This window comes from Pholcus phalangioides, unplaced genomic scaffold (assembly GCF_987345545.1).
Source record: "Pholcus phalangioides strain wild (caught in Gottingen) unplaced genomic scaffold, Ppha-v1.0 ptg000013l_1, whole genome shotgun sequence".
Lineage (NCBI taxonomy): Eukaryota > Metazoa > Arthropoda > Arachnida > Araneae > Pholcidae > Pholcus > Pholcus phalangioides.
The window spans coordinates 12,482,809-12,501,949 of NW_028301606.1; the positions used below are offsets into that span (position 1 = coordinate 12,482,809).

At 36.5% G+C, this 19,141-nt stretch overlaps 1 protein-coding gene across 4 annotated transcripts in view; it reads left to right on the plus strand.

Annotated features, from left to right (window-relative positions):
• LOC149078611 (fat-like cadherin-related tumor suppressor homolog) overlaps positions 1-19,141 on the plus strand; it is a 568,053-nt gene that overhangs the window by 486,182 nt on the left and 62,730 nt on the right. For all 4 annotated transcript variants that reach the window (XM_089240739.1, XM_089240741.1, XM_089240740.1 and 1 more), the window contains 2 exons: positions 1,787-2,092; positions 3,899-4,107. In XM_089240739.1, coding sequence (XP_089096865.1) covers positions 1,787-2,092; positions 3,899-4,107 — 515 coding nt within the window. The remainder of the gene's footprint in view (positions 1-1,786; positions 2,093-3,898; positions 4,108-19,141) is intronic.

Genomic DNA, 19,141 nt, shown 5'->3' on the forward strand with positions numbered 1-19,141 from the left:
CGAAATAATATTTTGCACAATTCCGAATTAATTAAACCTATATATCTCGGTAGACGTCACTATAGAGTGTGTGTGTGTGTGTCGGTTTAATAACTCATCCGGGAAGAACGAAATCTCGCCGGTCTCAAGAAATTGCACCCACGTATCACGTTGTAATCTTCAAAGGAAGATTGGGAACATATACAGTATAATAACCAACTTGAATGGATATGCCTGGGGTAAAAACAGTGGTTTCCTTAGCGAATTATTCTTGATTCTATTAGTGATTGGGAATAGTTTGGCTCTTGATTAGGAAACGCATTTTCACATGGGCACGACAGAAATATACTTCCAATTATATTTTATTATAAATTTCCTCTCTACAGATCCATGGCTCGGAATATGCCCATGTTTTCGCTCAGTATACATACACTGCCTGGCCAAAAAAACAACCAAGTCTTGTCCAAAAGTTTGTGCATTCGTCATGGCATTAATTTTAGAAAGTTATATATCTTAACACTTATTTTCTGCCATATTTCCATTAATAGTTCACCAAGATCTTTGGTGGATCCAATAAGAGTGGAATCACTCCTCAGACACCTGTACGATATGTTCCGTAGGCTGTCGACAGGATTAACGAGGGGGACTCGTAGGATAACGAACCAAATGTTTGGACACAGGTAATCTGAATTTAAAGAAAATACCTTCGAGCAGTGTTGAAAGTTAAATCTAGCGATTACACCTCAAAATGCAAAAAAAAAACGTGAAACACGAAACAGCAGTTTTAAAGCTAGTATAGCCCCTTTTTCAGGGGAAAATGGTTTGTTATAGCGCAGACCGCTCGCTAGATTAAAAGCACTTGGTCTTGAAAGGCCGACTAGATTAAAAGGCCGACACGCGATGATGATGAGGAGATAGTGATAGTGATGTGAGATATAATCGTATTTTCATCTCATTACTACCTTTTCCTCGGCCAAGAGGGAAGCAAAACTGCCCAGCACTGTGGTCGGAGGCTGTGTTAGAAAAGGAAGAAAAAATATATATAAAAGGAAAAAAGTATAATAGATAAAAGGCGGATAAGAAAGAGTATTTTTTTAGAGTCCTCTTCTCACCCTCACCCTGCGTTCGTTCTTACGTGTATATATTAGAAAGATACATCATAAGGGAAAGGGAAAAAGAAAAGCAACTTCCGTAGGCTTACAATAAGGTTTCGCGATTTTGAAGAGAGAGAGGGGAAAAAACACAGAAAACACACACACTCCTTGTTTGAATTTATTCCACTGGAATTTGGATGTAATATTACGGCCGTGATCGTAAAGAGGTTAATCATTGATTTCCGTGGAGAATAAAACTTCGTGTACTCGTTGATAATACGGAAAAAAACGCCAAATCCGTATTTTAGAAAATTATGACAAAACTACTTAAAAATACGGGATGCATTTGGAAAACGGCTCATACGGGCAACCCATGAAATCCCAAAAAAATCGCACCCACCTCCCCTTTTAATTTGTAGACATCTTTTCTCTTCGACAGCGAAATATTGTCACGTGACAAACTACGAATTTTTCAAGTCTGGAAATTGACATCTATGTAGTTATTAAATATGCTGAAATACTCAATAGCCTTCATTTTTTGTCATTTTATTGCTGACCCTTGTACAAACGACCGATACAATCAAGATCACAACACTTCCGCCTGTAGGTTGCAAAGCGAGTGCAGTAAAATATGTTAAGCTTTTTTTTTAAACCAAGCAGTGTACATACATGTGAAAAATGCTAATAACGTGATTGTTTTCTTTTGCCCACAGGAATCATAACGTTATCCAATTTACATCAATTCAGCAATCAATCAGTGTATTCTTTGAACGTATCCGTCACGGACGGTGTCTATTCAAGTTATTCTCGCATACGTGTCGACGTCTTAGGTTCGAACTCGCACTCTCCCGCCTTCACCAGAACCGTGTATGAAGTGACGGTTGCCGAGAACCAGGATCCTGGGATACCCGTTGCCACCGTCAAAGCTCAAGACATCGACCGTGGTGATTACGGCAAGCTGATGTACAGCATCGGTAGTCAATTGTACGGGAAGCTGTTCACGATGGATCCCGAAACAGGTGACAAAATTTTGTGCAACCACAAGTGATATAGGAATGGGGTAGTATTAAGAGTACTTCAATTCGAATGCTTTGCACTTGGTACATAAAACTATAATCCTGGTACTTTGCACTTTGAAAAGGATATACTTTGCAGTTTAAAACGGATACTTTGCAGTTTAAAACGGATACTTTGCAGTTTAAAACGGATACTTTGCAGTTTAAAACGGATACTTTGCAGTTTAAAACGGATACTTTGCACTTTAAAACAGATACTTTGCACTTGGGTACATTGAACTATAATTCGGATGCTTTGCACTTTAAAAAGAATACTTTGAGCTTAGTACATTAAACTATAATTCCGATACTTTGCACTATATATAATTCGAATACTTTGCCCTATATATAATTCGAATACTTTGCACTGTATATAATTCGAATAATTTGCACTTTAAATGAACTAGCAAATGTTTAAAATTGGGATGGAATTTACTGCACTTTAGTTTGGATGTGATATCCACTATAAAACGGACACTTTGCGCTTTAAATGGAATGTATCCGTTTTTTAATGGAATACTAAATCTAGCGGGTTTTTAGCAACGATTAATTATCGCTATTGCTAATCATTTATTAATTACGGCGTAATAAAAGCCAAATCGTAAAAGCCAAATTAATTAACGATTATACTAAATCCAACGGGGTTTCTTTTAACGATTAAATATCACTATCACTAATCGTTAATTAAACTCCGTTGGATTTAATATTATACTATAAAATAGACTTAGTGAAAAATATCCGTTTTTAAGTTCAAAAGATGCTTCCAACGGCGGCAAATGGTTTACAAAGTGCGTTCCACAAGAACTTAAGAGTAAAATCACAAACGATCAAGAAATATAGGTGAAGCAAAAAATTTTTTTTTTCAAACTCCCTCAGATGATGTACAATAGTCCCATCGTTCAATACGTTTTTCAAAGCAAGTAGAGATGGCTTTTTCTGCAAACTTCCTCAGTGAACGCTGCACAACTGAAATTTCTACCAGTCCGTTTGTGTTGCCACAAACTTTTCAAATTTGAAACATAATATCGATGGTTTAGTACAGTTTCCCAACCTTTTTTGTCCCATCGCCCCCTTGTTCAGAAATTTTTTTCTCCCCATCGCCCCCGAAGGCAATCTAACCCATAGGATCCTATGTTATACCTGTAGGTTCTACCGTCCCCCCGGAACATTCCATCGCCCACTTGGGAATCACTGGTTTAGTGCGTAGTAAGTAACAGGAATAAGTAAACAGGAAAGCTGAGTTTCATCATTCACTGATGTGCTATGTGAATGCTTTGTTTGTTTTTTTGTTTTTTTTTTTGAAACACCATGCTTTGAAAATGTTCTTCTGAAAAATCAACAAAATGCCACTTGCCGCTAAGCCATCGATATGCAAATGCAATAATAAAATCAGGTCACAGCCCCCCCCCCCCTCTTACAGTCCAGATGTTGCACCATTTGATTTCTGCCTGTTTCCGATGTTGAAGGAGAAGCTACGTGGGATAATTATTAATTATTTTAGCTGTGTGTGGGGTTTATTGATACGGAGATTCCAGGGAAACCCTTCTCTACTTCAATCTACTTACAATTTCTACTTGCTTGGATTGAACGATGCATATTAAAAAGGGAAGTTACTTTTTGAAAAAGAATAAATTATTTTTTGCTGTTCCTATATGTCTTAATTTTTTTTTTATGATTTTACTCCAAGTTCTTATGGAACGCACCTTGTGTAAGAAGCACGGGTTTTTTCTGCCAAATAATACATAAGAGACTCTCATCCCATCTTTTTAGGAGTCATGTACACGGCTGTAAGCTTCGACCGTGAAAGGCAGAGCTTGTACGAAGTTCCAGTGGCTGCATTCGACGGCGGTGGAAGACCCGGATACGCAACTGTACGCGTTACCATCACCAATGAAAACGATAATGCACCCGTGTTCCCTGTTGCTGAATATAGAGCTTACGTTCATGAGAACACCTCTGTCGGAACGACGATATTGCAGGTAATTGACATGCGAGACTAAAATTAAAATACCAACTCATAAATACAGTCGACCCCACTTAAATGGATATCAACAGTTTCAGAACACAATATCCGATTAAGCGGTGTATATTCGATTATGTGCAGAATGTTCAATTGTTGTAAAACAATTGGTACAGGTTTGTATAACCATTGGTACAGGTTTTATATTGAAAAATCATGAAGAATATCAATATTGATAAAGCTTCTGGAATAAATCACACACGAAAATGAAAGGAAAATTATAGGACTAGTCCGATTAATCGATCTCAACTGTCAATCGCAGTTAAAAATTTTAGTTGAGCTCAAACCGACTGATATTAATCCGATTAAAATGTTCATTATAATTTTTTTAAATTACTTGAGTTTGACGAAACTCATAAGATGTATTATAATTTTTGGTCCATGGGTCTACAAACATTTGAATAAATATTTTGATCAAATTTTATGGTTATCGGAAAATACGAATTGATTTAACGGAAGCTAGTGACGATTTCAGTTTCAAATTAAGTTTCATGGTAGTTTTAGAAGACAAAAACCGAAATTTATTGTCTCGGGAATTTTATTGTATTTCGGGAAGCATTAATTCCTCTATACCTTTAGTAACATTTGGGAGTAATTCTGGAATAACAAGCAACACACTATGATAGAAAATGGTTTCGAAATCAGTAACTAACCTAAAATAACCGATTTTCTGAGAAAAACGAGAAGATCCAAGTGACGAAATTCAGTGATTTGACAAAATATGTTTAGCATAATAAATTTCTTAAAGCGGGCGGCCTCAATTTCTTAATGTATTCCTATATTTGTTTACGTCTAGTGTGGGAAAGCGCAAGACATTAATAAAGTACACTTTTATAGCAGCAATTATTATTATTATACGGTTAAGAAAACTGTTCGATTAATCGGTTGATTAACCGATTAAATTTTTTTTAGATTTAACAGTTAAAAAATTCAATCGATATTCCCAGTCGTAGAAAATTATATGTATTTGCAACGATCACATACCTTTTTTTTCACTTTTGAATGCGAAAGTGAGAGCCCTCTATGGGCTCAAGAGAGAACGAAGTTAAAATAATTAAATATACTTACAGAAGACAACTTGGAACATGGAAACTTTGAGACTAGGACCCACAAGTCTCGGTTTATCCTAACTTGGGAGTATATTTGCTATTATTTTGAAATATTTTATCCAATAAAAATATTATATATATATATATAATATTTTTAAAATATTTCAAAATAATAGCAAATATGTTCCCAAGTTAGGATATATCTAACTGGAAAACAGCAATTGTTAAAATTATACCAAAAGCTGGCCAAGATTTGCACTTTCCAAGCAATTGGAGACCCATCTCATTGCTTAGTAATTTTGGAAAGTTATTCGAGAGAGTTGTGGTAACACGTATCAACACTTACGAAAAGTCTCATCCAACAATTGGGCCCGAACAACATGGATTTAGAGACGGTCATTCTACAACCACACAATTATTAAGAGTTATAGAAACACTCCAAGAAGCTAGAATTTATCATGATACAGCTGCAGTTGCACTGTTGGATTTAAGTAAGTCATTTGACAAAGTGTGGCATGAGGGGTTGCTCTATAAAATGGTTAGAATGGCCCTACCCTTTAGCATAATTAAAATTGTACGTCATTATCTTGCAGCAAGAACTTTTTATGTAAAAATCAATGACACAATATCTACAACTAGACGAATTAGATCATCTATAGTGCAAGGCAGTGTTATAGGACCTTGCCTCCACAATTATCACATGAATGATTTTCCAGTGGCAATTAAGGGTATTACTGCGCTGTACGCAGACGATTCAATGATAATTTGTACAGATAGAAAACCACAGAAGGCATTAAGTAATTTACAAGAATTAATTGATCAAGTCGAAACATGGTGCGAAAACAGCAGAGTTAAACTTAATGCAGACAAGACAGTATTTATGTGGATCACAGGAAAACTAGATCTACCCCCAGATGCCGGAATAGTGGTTGGGGGGAAATTCATTGAACCTGTTATAAGTACTAAATACCTGGGAATAATAATTGACAAACGATTGACATTTGTGCAACAACGCAATTATGTAATACGAAGAGCAGACGTAGCAAAACACACTTTAAAACGCATACTTGCAAGCAGATCAACATTGACAATCAACAACAAATTAAATGTATACAAAATGGCTATCAGATCCATACTTTTATATGCTGCACCAGTGTGGCTCTACTCGAGCAATCAACACATGGTTAAATTAGAACAATATCAAAACAAAACAATAAGAGCTATGCTGGGAGCCAATTGGTTCATCAGGAATAGAAGTATAAGAAACGATATAGGAATGCCAACCATACACGCCTTTGCTCAAAAGCTGGCTAATAATCTCTTCCAAACTCTTGAAGAGTCAGAATACCAACATCTTAGGGAAATATCCACTTACCCAAAAGATCAGATATCAGCTTTTTCCAGACCCAAAAACTTTCTGGTTATGAAAAGACCGGAGGTACCGGGATTGTGAAAAGTGTATATAAGCAACTATATATAGTGTAAATAATTAGACCAACTGCAAAATATCAAATTTGTAGATAATATATATTTAATCAAATAATCATAATTAACTGCATTTAATAACATATAATCGCATTTATTAATAATATAATAACATAAAAATGAGAGTAGGTAATATATGCATTATGATGAATGATTAATGTTAAAAGAATAGCATTAATTATAACTTAATGACGTCCTAACAGGCTGATGAAGTGACATTCTGTCACTGCCCTGTTGAGTGACACTTTCTGCTTTCTATTTCTCCTCCAGCCTACTTAAGCTTTCTTTTCCCCCTAGATTAATAACCCAATATGGGTAATATTAAACTCTAAGTAGTTTAAAAAATAAAACATATACAACCATGGCGAAAATAGCACTACTAGTCCAGGATGGCTAAGAAATGACTCAGGGGTATGCACTGATTGCCAATTTCAGTCGGAACCCACAGGCCACTATGTCATATTTAGGATTTAGGATTAGGTTAGGATATAAATATCTCAAGATCATGGCGTGGAACGCCAGAGGTATTATTCGTGATCTCCAAGAATTAAGAGAAATTGTTGCAGATGAAGATTTTGATCTGATGTTAATTTGCGAAACATTTTTAAAACCATGTTATACAGCTAAGATAGCAAATTATGATTGTATAAGGAAAGATAGAACTCACGAAAGAGGAGGGGGAGTAGCCATATATATCAAAAGGCATTTAAATTATGACATTGTTGACCTCCCACATTCCCGAGATTGCGAAGCGTTGGCAGTGGATTTGCACCTCACTAGCACTAGAAAAATCCGAATTTGTGTTTTATACAAACCACCAAATAATCAATTTGATATCTCTCTGTTAAATCATATATTTGACTGCAATTATGCAACAATTCTTAGCGGTGATTTAAATTCTAAATCACCAATTTGGAATTCAAATAATTACAATGCAGCAGGACGTATATTAGAGCAGTATTGCAGAAATAAAAATATTATTACATACGGGCCAAGTGCTGCGACACACTATCCGGATGACAGCAACCGAACACCAGACGTCCTAGATATTACACTGGTCAAAAACCTCAGTGTTCCTTTAGCAGTAGAGGTAATATCTGCACTTACATCAGATCACATTCCAACAATTATTGATGTTGATTTCGAAATTCCCATACAACAAAAAATCAAAAAAATTACAAACTGGCCACTATATAGGCAAGTGCTTACAGGAATTGAAACACCAGATAATGCTAGTGAGTGTACCATAGATATAGAAAATGAAATAAACTCATTAACACAAAAATTGCAGGACACTGTTAATAATTCCACTCGGGAAAGGTCAAACGAAAACAACCCATTAGCACTCCCCAGATATCTGAGGGAAATGATAAGAGAAAAGAATAGAGCTAGAAGAAGGTGGCAAAAAACCAGAGATGCTACACATAGGCTCAGATATACAACATTACGAAACAATACACGTCGAGAAATCAGGGAATTTACAAGTGAACGATTTCTTAGGTTCCTAGAAGATGCTAATTGTGAGGATGGGTCGTTCTATAAAATTTATAGAGCACAAAAACCCCGTAGCCAAAGACTTACATCTATACATGGCCCGCATGGACTGGTATATACAGATGAAGATAAGGTAGAAGTATTTGCAGATACCTTTGAACTGCAATTCTCACCAAACACTAATACTTCAAATGTTCAGGTCGAGAGAGTGCTTAGAACTATTAATGAATATTTTGATAATCCTCCACCTGAAACACAAACAGCTCTCACTCCAACAGATATCAATGAATTAAAAACAATAATAAAACATTTGAAAATTCGGAAAGCATCTGGGCATGACCTAATTTCAAATATGGCACTGAAGAATTTGCCCAATAATATTTTAGAATATATTGTCAAAATTTTTAATAGATTGCTGGAGCTCAAATATTTCCCATCTAACTGGAAAACAGCAATTGTTAAAATTATACCAAAAGCTGGCCAAGATTTGCACTTTCCAAGCAATTGGAGACCCATCTCATTGCTTAGTAATTTTGGAAAGTTATTCGAGAGAATTGTGGTAACACGTATCAACACTTACGAAAAGTCTCATCCAACAATTGGGCCCGAACAACATGGATTTAGAGACGGTCATTCTACAACCACACAATTATTAAGAGTTATAGAAACACTCCAATAGCTAGAATTTATCATGATACAGCTGCAGTTGCACTGTTGGATTTAAGTAAGTCATTTGACAAAGTGTGGCATGAGGGGTTGCTCTATAAAATGATTAGAATGGCCCTACCCTTTAGCATAATTAAAATTGTACGTCATTATCTTGCAGCAAGAACTTTTTATGTAAAAATCAATGACACAATATCTACAACTAGACGAATTAGATCATCTATAGTGCAAGGCAGTGTTATAGGACCTTGCCTCCACAATTATCACATGAATGATTTTCCAGTGGCAATTAAGGGTATTACTGCGCTGTACGCAGACGATTCAATGATAATTTGTACAGATAGAAAACCACAGAAGGCATTAAGTAATTTACAAGAATTAATTGATCAAGTCGAAACATGGTGCGAAAACAGCAGAGTTAAACTTAATGCAGACAAGACAGTATTTATGTGGATCACAGGAAAACTAGATCTACCCCCAGATGCCGGAATAGTGGTTGGGGGGAAATTCATTGAACCTGTTATAAGTACTAAATATCTGGGAATAATAATTGACAAACGATTGACATTTGTGCAACAACGCAATTATGTAATACGAAGAGCAGACGTAGCAAAACACACTTTAAAACGCATACTTGCAAGCAGATCAACATTGACAATCAAGAACAAATTAAATGTATACAAAATGGCTATCAGATCCATACTTTTATATGCTGCACCAGTGTGGCTCTACTCGAGCAATCAACACATGGTTAAATTAGAACAATATCAAAACAAAACAATAAGAGCTATGCTGGGAGCCAATTGGTTCATCAGGAATAGATGTATAAGAAACGATATAGGGATGCCCACCATACACGCCTTTGCTCAAAAGCTGGCTAATAATCTCTTCCAAACTCTTGAAGAGTCAGAATACCAACATCTTAGGGAAATATCCACTTACCCAAAAGATCAGATATCAGCTTTTTCCAGACCCAAAAACTTTCTGGTTATGAAAAGACCGGAGGTACCGGGATTGTGAAAAGTGTATATAAGCAACTATATATAGTGTAAATAATTAGACCAACTGCAAAATATCAAATTTGTAGATAATATATATTTAATCAAATAATCATAATTAACTGCATTTAATAACATATAATCGCATTTATTAATATGATCTATAGTTGACGCTGAACATAAAAATGAGAGTAGGTAATATATGCATTATGATGAATGATTAATGTTAAAAGAATAGCATTAATTATAACTTAATGACGTCCTAACAGGCTGATGAAGTGACATTCTGTCACTGCCCTGTTGAGTGACACTTTCTGCTTTCTGCTCCTCCAGCCTACTTAAGCTTTCTTTTCCCCCTAGATTAATAACCCAATATGGGTAATATTAAACTCTAAGTAGTTTAAAAATAAAACATATACAACCATGGCGAAAATAGCACTACTAGTCCAGGATGGCTAAGAAATGACTCAGGGGTATGCACTGATTGCCAATTTCAGTCGGAACCCACAGGCCACTATGTCATATTTAGGATTTAGGTTAGGATATATATATATATATACACACACATACACACACACATATATACACATATATATATATATGTATATCGGTTGATGTGTATCAACAGTTGTTGTGTTCATTATAATATTCAAGATAACATTATAAATAGTAGCTGGAAATATGCCATTATCAAAGTAAACACTAGGGAGAAAAGTCTATATGCGAATGATTTTCACCCGATCAGCTTGCTTCCGGGATGAACAACATGCCTTTCGTAGCGGACATTCTTGTGTAACACAACTGGTCCGTGTTGTGGAGTACATACAGGATGCTTTCATCCACAAGGATTATGTAGCATGTTTTGATTCAGACATACAGAAGGCCTTCGATAAGGTTAAGCACTCACTCAGCACTGATTGTCATTATGATACTTAGAAGGTTTCCTTCCCATTTTATACATATGGTTCACAGCTACCTCAGGGATAGGACATTTCAGGTCCGTATCAAAAACGCCCTTTCCACCAGACGTCCACTAAAGGCATCTATTTGTCAAGGGTCGGTAATTGGACCAATACTCTTCAATATTTTTATTAACGATTTTCCTGCTCCACAAAGAGGAATCTTAGCTTCTTATGCTGACGACTCTAAAATCCTTATGGCATCTAGGGACCCTCAGCAAGCTCTGAGGAACTTGCAAGAAATGGTCCGAAGGGTCGAGATCTGGTGTCAGCTACATGCAGTGGTCTTAAACGAGGGTAAATGCAACTTTATATGGTTTGCAAGGAGACAACTCCCTCCGAACACAACTATCACAGTGGGGCAGACCATATTACAACCCAAGTCTCTAGTTTCATAGTGCCCCATTCTTTGATCCACTTCTATTAAATGAAGATAACAAATGTATGAGATTTAAGGTAGTTTATAGATATTTCAAACCTTTCCTTAAAAAAGACTGTGACATAACAAATCCATTTTCTGTAATATTTTTATAAAATGTATTTATTTTCATTTAATTCAGGGCCAACGTATATATAGTCCCCCCATCATAAGTTAGGGTAAGTTTTTTGCACACCGAAACTAATGTTCCTATTTTAAAACTTTGTAAAACATGCTTGAAGCAATGGTACCCACTGGTTTTGAAGAAAAAGTGTACTCTCACATATCAATATAAAAATGCACTTTGTTTATTCTTAGTTTGCATCGGTACTTCTGTGTGAAAAAAAGAAATGTTTACAAATCAATGAAAAAAAAAAAAAAAAAAACACAACATCAGTGTCGTATTAAAAGTTTTACGCAGGTACCGTCCCTTAGTATAATCTTTGTGTCAGTCTTCTATAAGTTTGTGGCGTCGCCGCCGAAACGTGCGGAAAGAAGAAGTCGCACCCCCAGAGCGGTGATTGACGTACGCGCTCGAAGCGCCATCGGGTGATGTTTCGAGTTATCACGCAGTTTGTTTAAAGGCGCGTGTACACACACTAGCACGCGGATCATGAAATGAAAGCATTCGCAATAAGTTGTTCAGTAATTTGTGCGGTGTTGTGAACCATTCTTGAGCTGTTTTCACACACATACTGGACCCACCTGCAATCGGTTTTTTGAACGAACACAAAGGAAGTTTGTGTACCCCCGAGTGGATTAGAACCGCTTCAGGGGGCTTGCGTTGCAAGATCGGCGCGCATGTTGTGTAAATAAAGTCCGTCCTTTCGTGTAACATAAAAAGTTGTCTGTCTTGAATAGAAACTACACCCCACCCTCTCATACTCCCAACAAGTTCAAAAACAATTCTTGGCTATACAATGTCCACAGAAAAGTCCTCTTTTCAATAATTTTCGAAGCATGATTACTTGTGCGATAATAGACAATTTGTAAAAAAAAAGGTTTTTTTTTTCTCTGTTGGCCACTCCGAATCGTTTTCTATAGGCTCCATGCAATTCACGATGGTGCCAGTTTCTGCTACACAGGGGCCATTCAAATATTACGTAAGCAGATTTTCAACCATTTTCGACTTCCCCCCTCCCCTTGTCAGCAAAACACTAACCCCCCCCCCCCAGCAAAATTTCGTCAGCAGCTTAGAATATTTCATATATTCAAAAGGGGTGGTTGATGACGTAAGCAACCGTCAAACCCCCCTTCCCCCCCCACTTTTCATCAAAAGTCAGCAAATCCGAAACCCCCCCCCCCGATGCTGACGTAATACTTGAATGACCCCACACATGACCAATCCTGGAAATTATTTTCCCTCTCCAAACAACTACTACAACACATTTCCTTCTTCCAAAGTGTGCTTTAGAGATTAAGTTTCTACAGTTTTTGGCGGAGTTGAGACGAATGAGTAATTTTTCTCAACAGGAATGTTGTTAGTTTTTCCACTACCAGTTCTCGGTATTGGCTCAAGCGTTTTCCTTTACTTTGGCCCAGTTTTTTTTGGGGGGACAAAGTGATCGATTTTTTGTAGTTACTAGTACTATTTTTTTTATCTGTGCATTTTACTGGAATAACGTCGGTAGTTCAACAAAAGCATTGTATATATTCTTAATCAGAATGATATTGGCTTTAAAATTTGGCATTTACCTAAACTAAAGCATGCACTGGATTTTTTTTGCACAAACGAAAATTTGACAACGACAAAACACGTATATTAAACACGGTCATGAAAACAGCTCTGCTGCAACCTAGCGGCGAATATTAGAACTCTATTAAAAGTGGGGTCGACAAGCTAGTGTTCCGGCCTGGCAGAATCACCGGCTACAATGCGAACGTGAAGAAATCAGCTTGTAACACATATGTTCAAATCATCATTATTATTATTTTTTTGGGACAAAGTAACACCCCAGGGCTAAAGTAACATTTGTTTACAATACCTGAAAAAAAAATGCAAAGTATATGCACATAAATATTCTACTTGTGTACATTTATTCACATTTAATTTTAAATGCTAATACAATATTCCAGCAACGAAGGTTCATCAAAAGGTCTGAAAGACACACGGGACGCTTTCCCGCTTAGATCCAGTCAGAGTTGTTTATGGTGTTATCAAATTTTCAGTGTCGCCGCATCAAAAATCTCCATGGAATATTCTTATATGCTTACATATCACTGTCACGGGTCGGAAGCAATGAATTACTTTTAGTCTCTTCTTGAAGGATATTCATCTTGATTATTCTATTCATGCTCCCTAACGAATCTCCTTCTAAGGCTCATGATTGCCAGTCATCATTAGCAACGAATCCCAAAACCACGACCAAAGTTTGCGAATTTAATTCCTGTGTGGTTTTTGAATAACTTTAGGAGAAACTAAAGTTTGCATCTACCGTTCTACCAATCTAATTTCAATTCGGAAGAATGATAGACTTCATTACTGGCCTATATGTGAGTTCTTATAAGAGATTCATTTTCCACAATAGAAAAGTTATTTGTGACTCTAAAGACGCGATTCACAGAAAATTTACCGCCCCGTAATTCACAGATAGGGAAATCCACCACTGAGAAAATTCACCGACAACAGATTGTCACCAGTGAGTGACCGAGTGTTTCAGCAAGTCTGTAAATGTATGAATGAAAGTGACTGGCCGTATGTGTGAGCGAGTGACTGTATGAATGACCGAGTGAGCGACCGAATGAATGACCTAATGAGTGAGTGAACATATGACGGAATGACCTTATCAGTGGCTGAATGAGCGACCATATGACTGAGTGAGTGACCATATGACTGAGTGAGTGAACTTATGATGGATTGACCTTATGAGTGACTCATTCACGCAACTTCTAATCTGTTTATTCATTTGCTCATTCACCTGCTCACTCCCTCATTCGCTCATCTGTTTCCTCATTTGTTCATTCCTCTGTTCACTCTCTCACCGACTCCCTCACTCTCTCACCGACTCCCTCACTCTCTCACCGACTCCCTCACTCACTCGCTGATTTGCTCACTTGCTTATATTTCCACTCATTTACTCACTTGCTTATATTTCCACTCATTTACTCACTTGCTTATATTTCCACTCATTTACTCACTTGCTTATATTTCCACTCATTTACTCACTTGCTTATATTTCCACTCATTTACTCACTTGCTTATATTTCCACTCATTTACTCACTTGCTTATATTTCCACTCATTTACTCACTTGCTTATATTTCCACTCATTTACTCACTTGCTCACTGATTCACATACTCATTTGCCCACTTGCTCACTGATTCACATACTCATTTGCCCACTCGCTCATTCATCCACTCATTTACTCACTTGCTCACTGATTCACATACTCATTTGCCCACTTGCTCACTGATTCACATACTCATTTGCCCACTCGCTCATTCATTCACTCATTTGCTCACCTGCTCACTGACTAACCTCACACAATCACTTACTGACTCACTCATTTGCTGACAAGTACATTCACTAACTCCTTGACTCATTCCATCAATCATTCACTCACTTGCTTACTGGGGCTCACTCACCTGCTCATACACTCGCGCACTATATCATTTTGGCAAATAATTTCCCGGCGGTGAATTTGTTGACGACGAGTTCCCCCCCCCCCCAAACGAAGACGCACATAGCAAAAAATATAAATTTTTACTAAACATAAATATCGTGATACGTTGAAAGAAGACGCCAGAGGTTTCTAATCAAACCAGTAAAAAATACAATCCGCCTAACGCTTTTATCGGAAAGGAACGTGTCCAAAGGCAGCAAAATGTCAATGCCAGAATAAAGACAGAGACAGTTTGCGTTTTTTTTTTCGTTTTGTTTATCCGTTAATGTCAGTGGATGACGAAGACACTGTCCTCTGATCGATGACCTGAGGGCAAGTGACTGCAACCTATCACGGCGGCGTCTTCGCGTTGTAGGAAAAAAAAAAGCAAGAAATGCCTCTCTTGCGTATATATATATATACACACATTCATCTTATAGCAGAGATCTTATATGAGTGAAGATAGAGGGACACGTGCCCTGTGCAGACGGAGACATATAGAAATATTCATGGTCTATTGGCCAATAATTACACGCTCATGCAAAAGTATGGCTTACAAGCGTTAAGGTGTTTACCTCTAGGGCCTTAAACCCTTTACGCGAGCTTTGTCTCCTTCCCGAGTAATAAATGCTGTTTTCTACTATTAAAATCTAGTCGCCCTACCCATTTTGTTTCTTTTATTTCAATGTTACACACTGTGCCCAGAGTCGCCCTTAGGGTTGTGCAACTGGGTCTGGCACAGTGAAAATATATACATACATCGAATATATACATTTTTATGTAGCAAACAAAGCGTGTCTGAGCTTCAACTGGTTTGATTCTGCAATTTTCATCAATTCTGGAATTATTATTTTTTCATCAATTCTAAGGTTAGACCAGTAGGAGTGGCGGCATCTGGAAATGTGCAGCAGCCATTGTCGCAGTTCGAAAGTACTGAAAAAACGATGGCAACGTGTTTATGTTTAAATGTTTGCCTGTGCACCTCCGAATGCGGGTGCAGCCGTCCGTTGCAGTTAGTCATAGTTCTCAATGATAAACACAGCCGCGTGTTATATTTACAGCGAGGGTTCTTCAACGCATGGCCCGTGGGCCTCATTTTCCTTCGAACCTTTTTATCGTGGCCCGCCGACCGTTTTTTTTAAATATGGCTATAAACATTGAAAGGTGAGTAAGAAGAAAAAATAATTTGTTTATATACGTACCTGTAGGCCAGTGAGAGACGTGCGTGTGTGTGTGTGTAAAAATTTTATTCCCACATGCTCCATGACGAGAAGTCGTATTACATGCAAATAGAGTGTATATATAATACGAGTATGCATAAATTGAATAAAATTTGTAAACACAAATAATAATGATTATAAGACATATGAGACATTGGTAAAAAAATATATACAATATTTACAACAAAAATATGTACGTGTGAACAATCAGTTGGAGCGCGAGAAAAGTGCTATCAAAAATTCTATGGTACAGAAAATTATGAAATAAAATAAAATTTAAGAAGAAACAAAAAAGGACCAAAAAAACAAACGAAAACAAATTTAAGAAGATACAAAACAAAGAAAACTGAAAAGAATGAAAAAACAAAAATATTTAAGAAGAAACAGAATTAAAAAGAACAAAGAATGGGAAAAAAAATATTATTAAGATACACAAAATTAGGAAACAAAAGAAAACAGGAATAAAAGAAGATACAAAATAAAGAGAACAGAAGAAAAGAACTGGACCTACAGCAAGATCCCTTTGAACCAGCCCATCGTTACTTCTTTTCGGATACTGCAACACGAGGTGGACAGACAAGCTGATCGCTCCGAAAAATAGTTCTTTTCTACATAAAATAGATTCTTTGGACAGTGGAAATCTCTAAGTTGTTTCATAATAGCTGACCACCAGGCAGCATCGAATGCTCCCTTTACGTCCAAAGCTGTAGCTAGTCCCTGAGAATTTTTCCGAAAACTGTCTTCCACGAAGTTTGAGACTTAGTTGATGGCATCAGTTTTGCCTGCTGAGAATCCAAATTGAAGAGGACTCGGCTTGTCTCTGGAGTACAAGACAAGAAGCTCATTATTCTTCTTTTGAAAGAAGTAATCGAAAAATTTAATTAATAATTTCGGAGTTATTGAAATTATTTCGCAATTGATGAGCAATTTTTAAATAGGAGAGTAATAAATTTCAGAACTGCTTAAATTAATTAATTTTTGAAAAAAAATATTTTTTTTTCGGAATTATTGTAAGAGAAATTATTTCGAAATTAATGATAATATTTTTGGAATTAATGATAATAATATTTTTGGAATTAATGATAATAATATTTTTGGAATTAATGATAATATTTTTGGAATTAATGATAATATTTTTGGAATTAATGATAATATTTTTGGAATTAATGATAATATTTTTGGAATTAATGATAATATTTTTGGAATTAATGATAATATTTTTGGAATTAATGATAATATTTTTGGAATTGATGATAATATTTTTGGAATTAATGAAATAAATAATTTCAAGTTGTAAATTGAAGGAAATAATTTCAAGTTGTGTAAATTGAAGGAAATAATTTCAAGTTGTGTAAATTGAAGGAAATAATTTCAGAATTACTGGAATAAATAATTACAGAACCATTTAAAGCAATTTCAGAATAATTAAAAGAAGTAATAAATGAGAAACTTTTCCAGAATTGGTGAAAGATATGATATCAGAATTGATAAAAACTGATGATCAATGAAAGGTGTAATTTGAAAATAAATGAAGTCCTCAATTATTTTGTCCCCCCCCCCAATTAACTCAGGGCCCCCGTTTTCCCTTCTGTTAAGATACAAATACAAATTCAAATACAACGCCACAACAGGCAAATTGCCCAACGAGGTGGCTGACTTAAGAACATCATGGATCCCCGAGCCATCTTTTGGAGGCCCTACCTACTACTGCTACACCACACATTCACCCCGCCCACATCCCCCCCCCGCGGAACCCCCAACGAATCGGTACATGCGGGAATGTGCGTGTACGTGTAGTGAAACCTGACGTGAAGTTTTTTGTTTCTCTGTAATGCTTGTTATGTATAGTGCTGCCATCTGCCACCAGTTTTTCTAACTATGAGTGAAGTGTTATGATTGAATGATTTATCGTTGTAGGACTGTTGCTCTCTGTGGTGTCACTGTGCTATTTTATTAGTATAAATTTCCATCTTATAATTCGAAATGCGTGAACCTTAGTATGAGTTGGTGACCCGCGGGCTTCATGAGAAGTTTCAATTTGGCCCGCGAGGTCTGGGAGCTTGAAGACCCCTCATTTACAGAATTGCCTAGATTTGGAGTGGTCATCTTGGGATATGCAGCCATCCATTGCAGATTGAGTGTCACCATTTGCACTGCATGTACACTGCCGCGTGTTTTATATTTGCAGAGTTATCTTCAGTTAGAGTGAACATCCAGGCAGGTGAAGTAAAATTGAATTGCATTTTAAAAGTCACGGTTTAGCGAAAACTTCGTGTATAAAACGAATCCGATGCATAAAAAGTCTTGAGTGTTTAAGAATTCATTCGAGGAATCGAAAAGCTCTTAATGGCAAGTCCTAATCCCAGAGCATTTGCAATTTAATGAAAACCGAGACAATTGCAAAGACAACTGTCTCAATTGCTTAGGCATCTAATGCACTTACGGACGGTACATTAGTGGGGGTTTTTTTGCAGCTATATAAAATGGCTACGTATTTTTTTTCCCCCGTTGCTGACATTAGTTCCTTTTTTGAAGTTGGAATTCTTCTCTTTTATTTCGGTGTTTCACATAAAGACAATTCAAGATTTTCTGCTGTTCCTGTATTTTAACAAAAAAATTCAACTGATGAACAATATTCGCACGCACTAACAGGGGAACTTAGTGTTATTAAAGTCTTGATACGTCGATTATAACGTCGATAAGTAATTGTGACATCCTATTTATTCTCTTAGAGAATACTCAGTAATGTTATAATCAACACCCGGATGTGTTGCCGTGAAAAATCTTGAAAAATGATTTTAAAAAATGCCTAAAAATTGAAAAAAAATGCCATCAAAATAATAAATTCTCTTAAAACACCGGTTATCTGCGAATGTCGGAAGAAAAAGTTTTCACAGCAACCATGTGTACATTTTTTTTCTCAATTTTTTTTTCTCTCTCTCGTTTATATTTAATCAAAAATAACAATTTTTCTTATAAACGAATTATAATTCATTTGTCGGTTAGGAACACGTGCGTTATGCCCCCCACAACGGTGGGGTTGACAGGGCTCCGGCTCAAGGGCTTGAGACAGTTATGATATTTGGTTTTTTCACAAGAAAT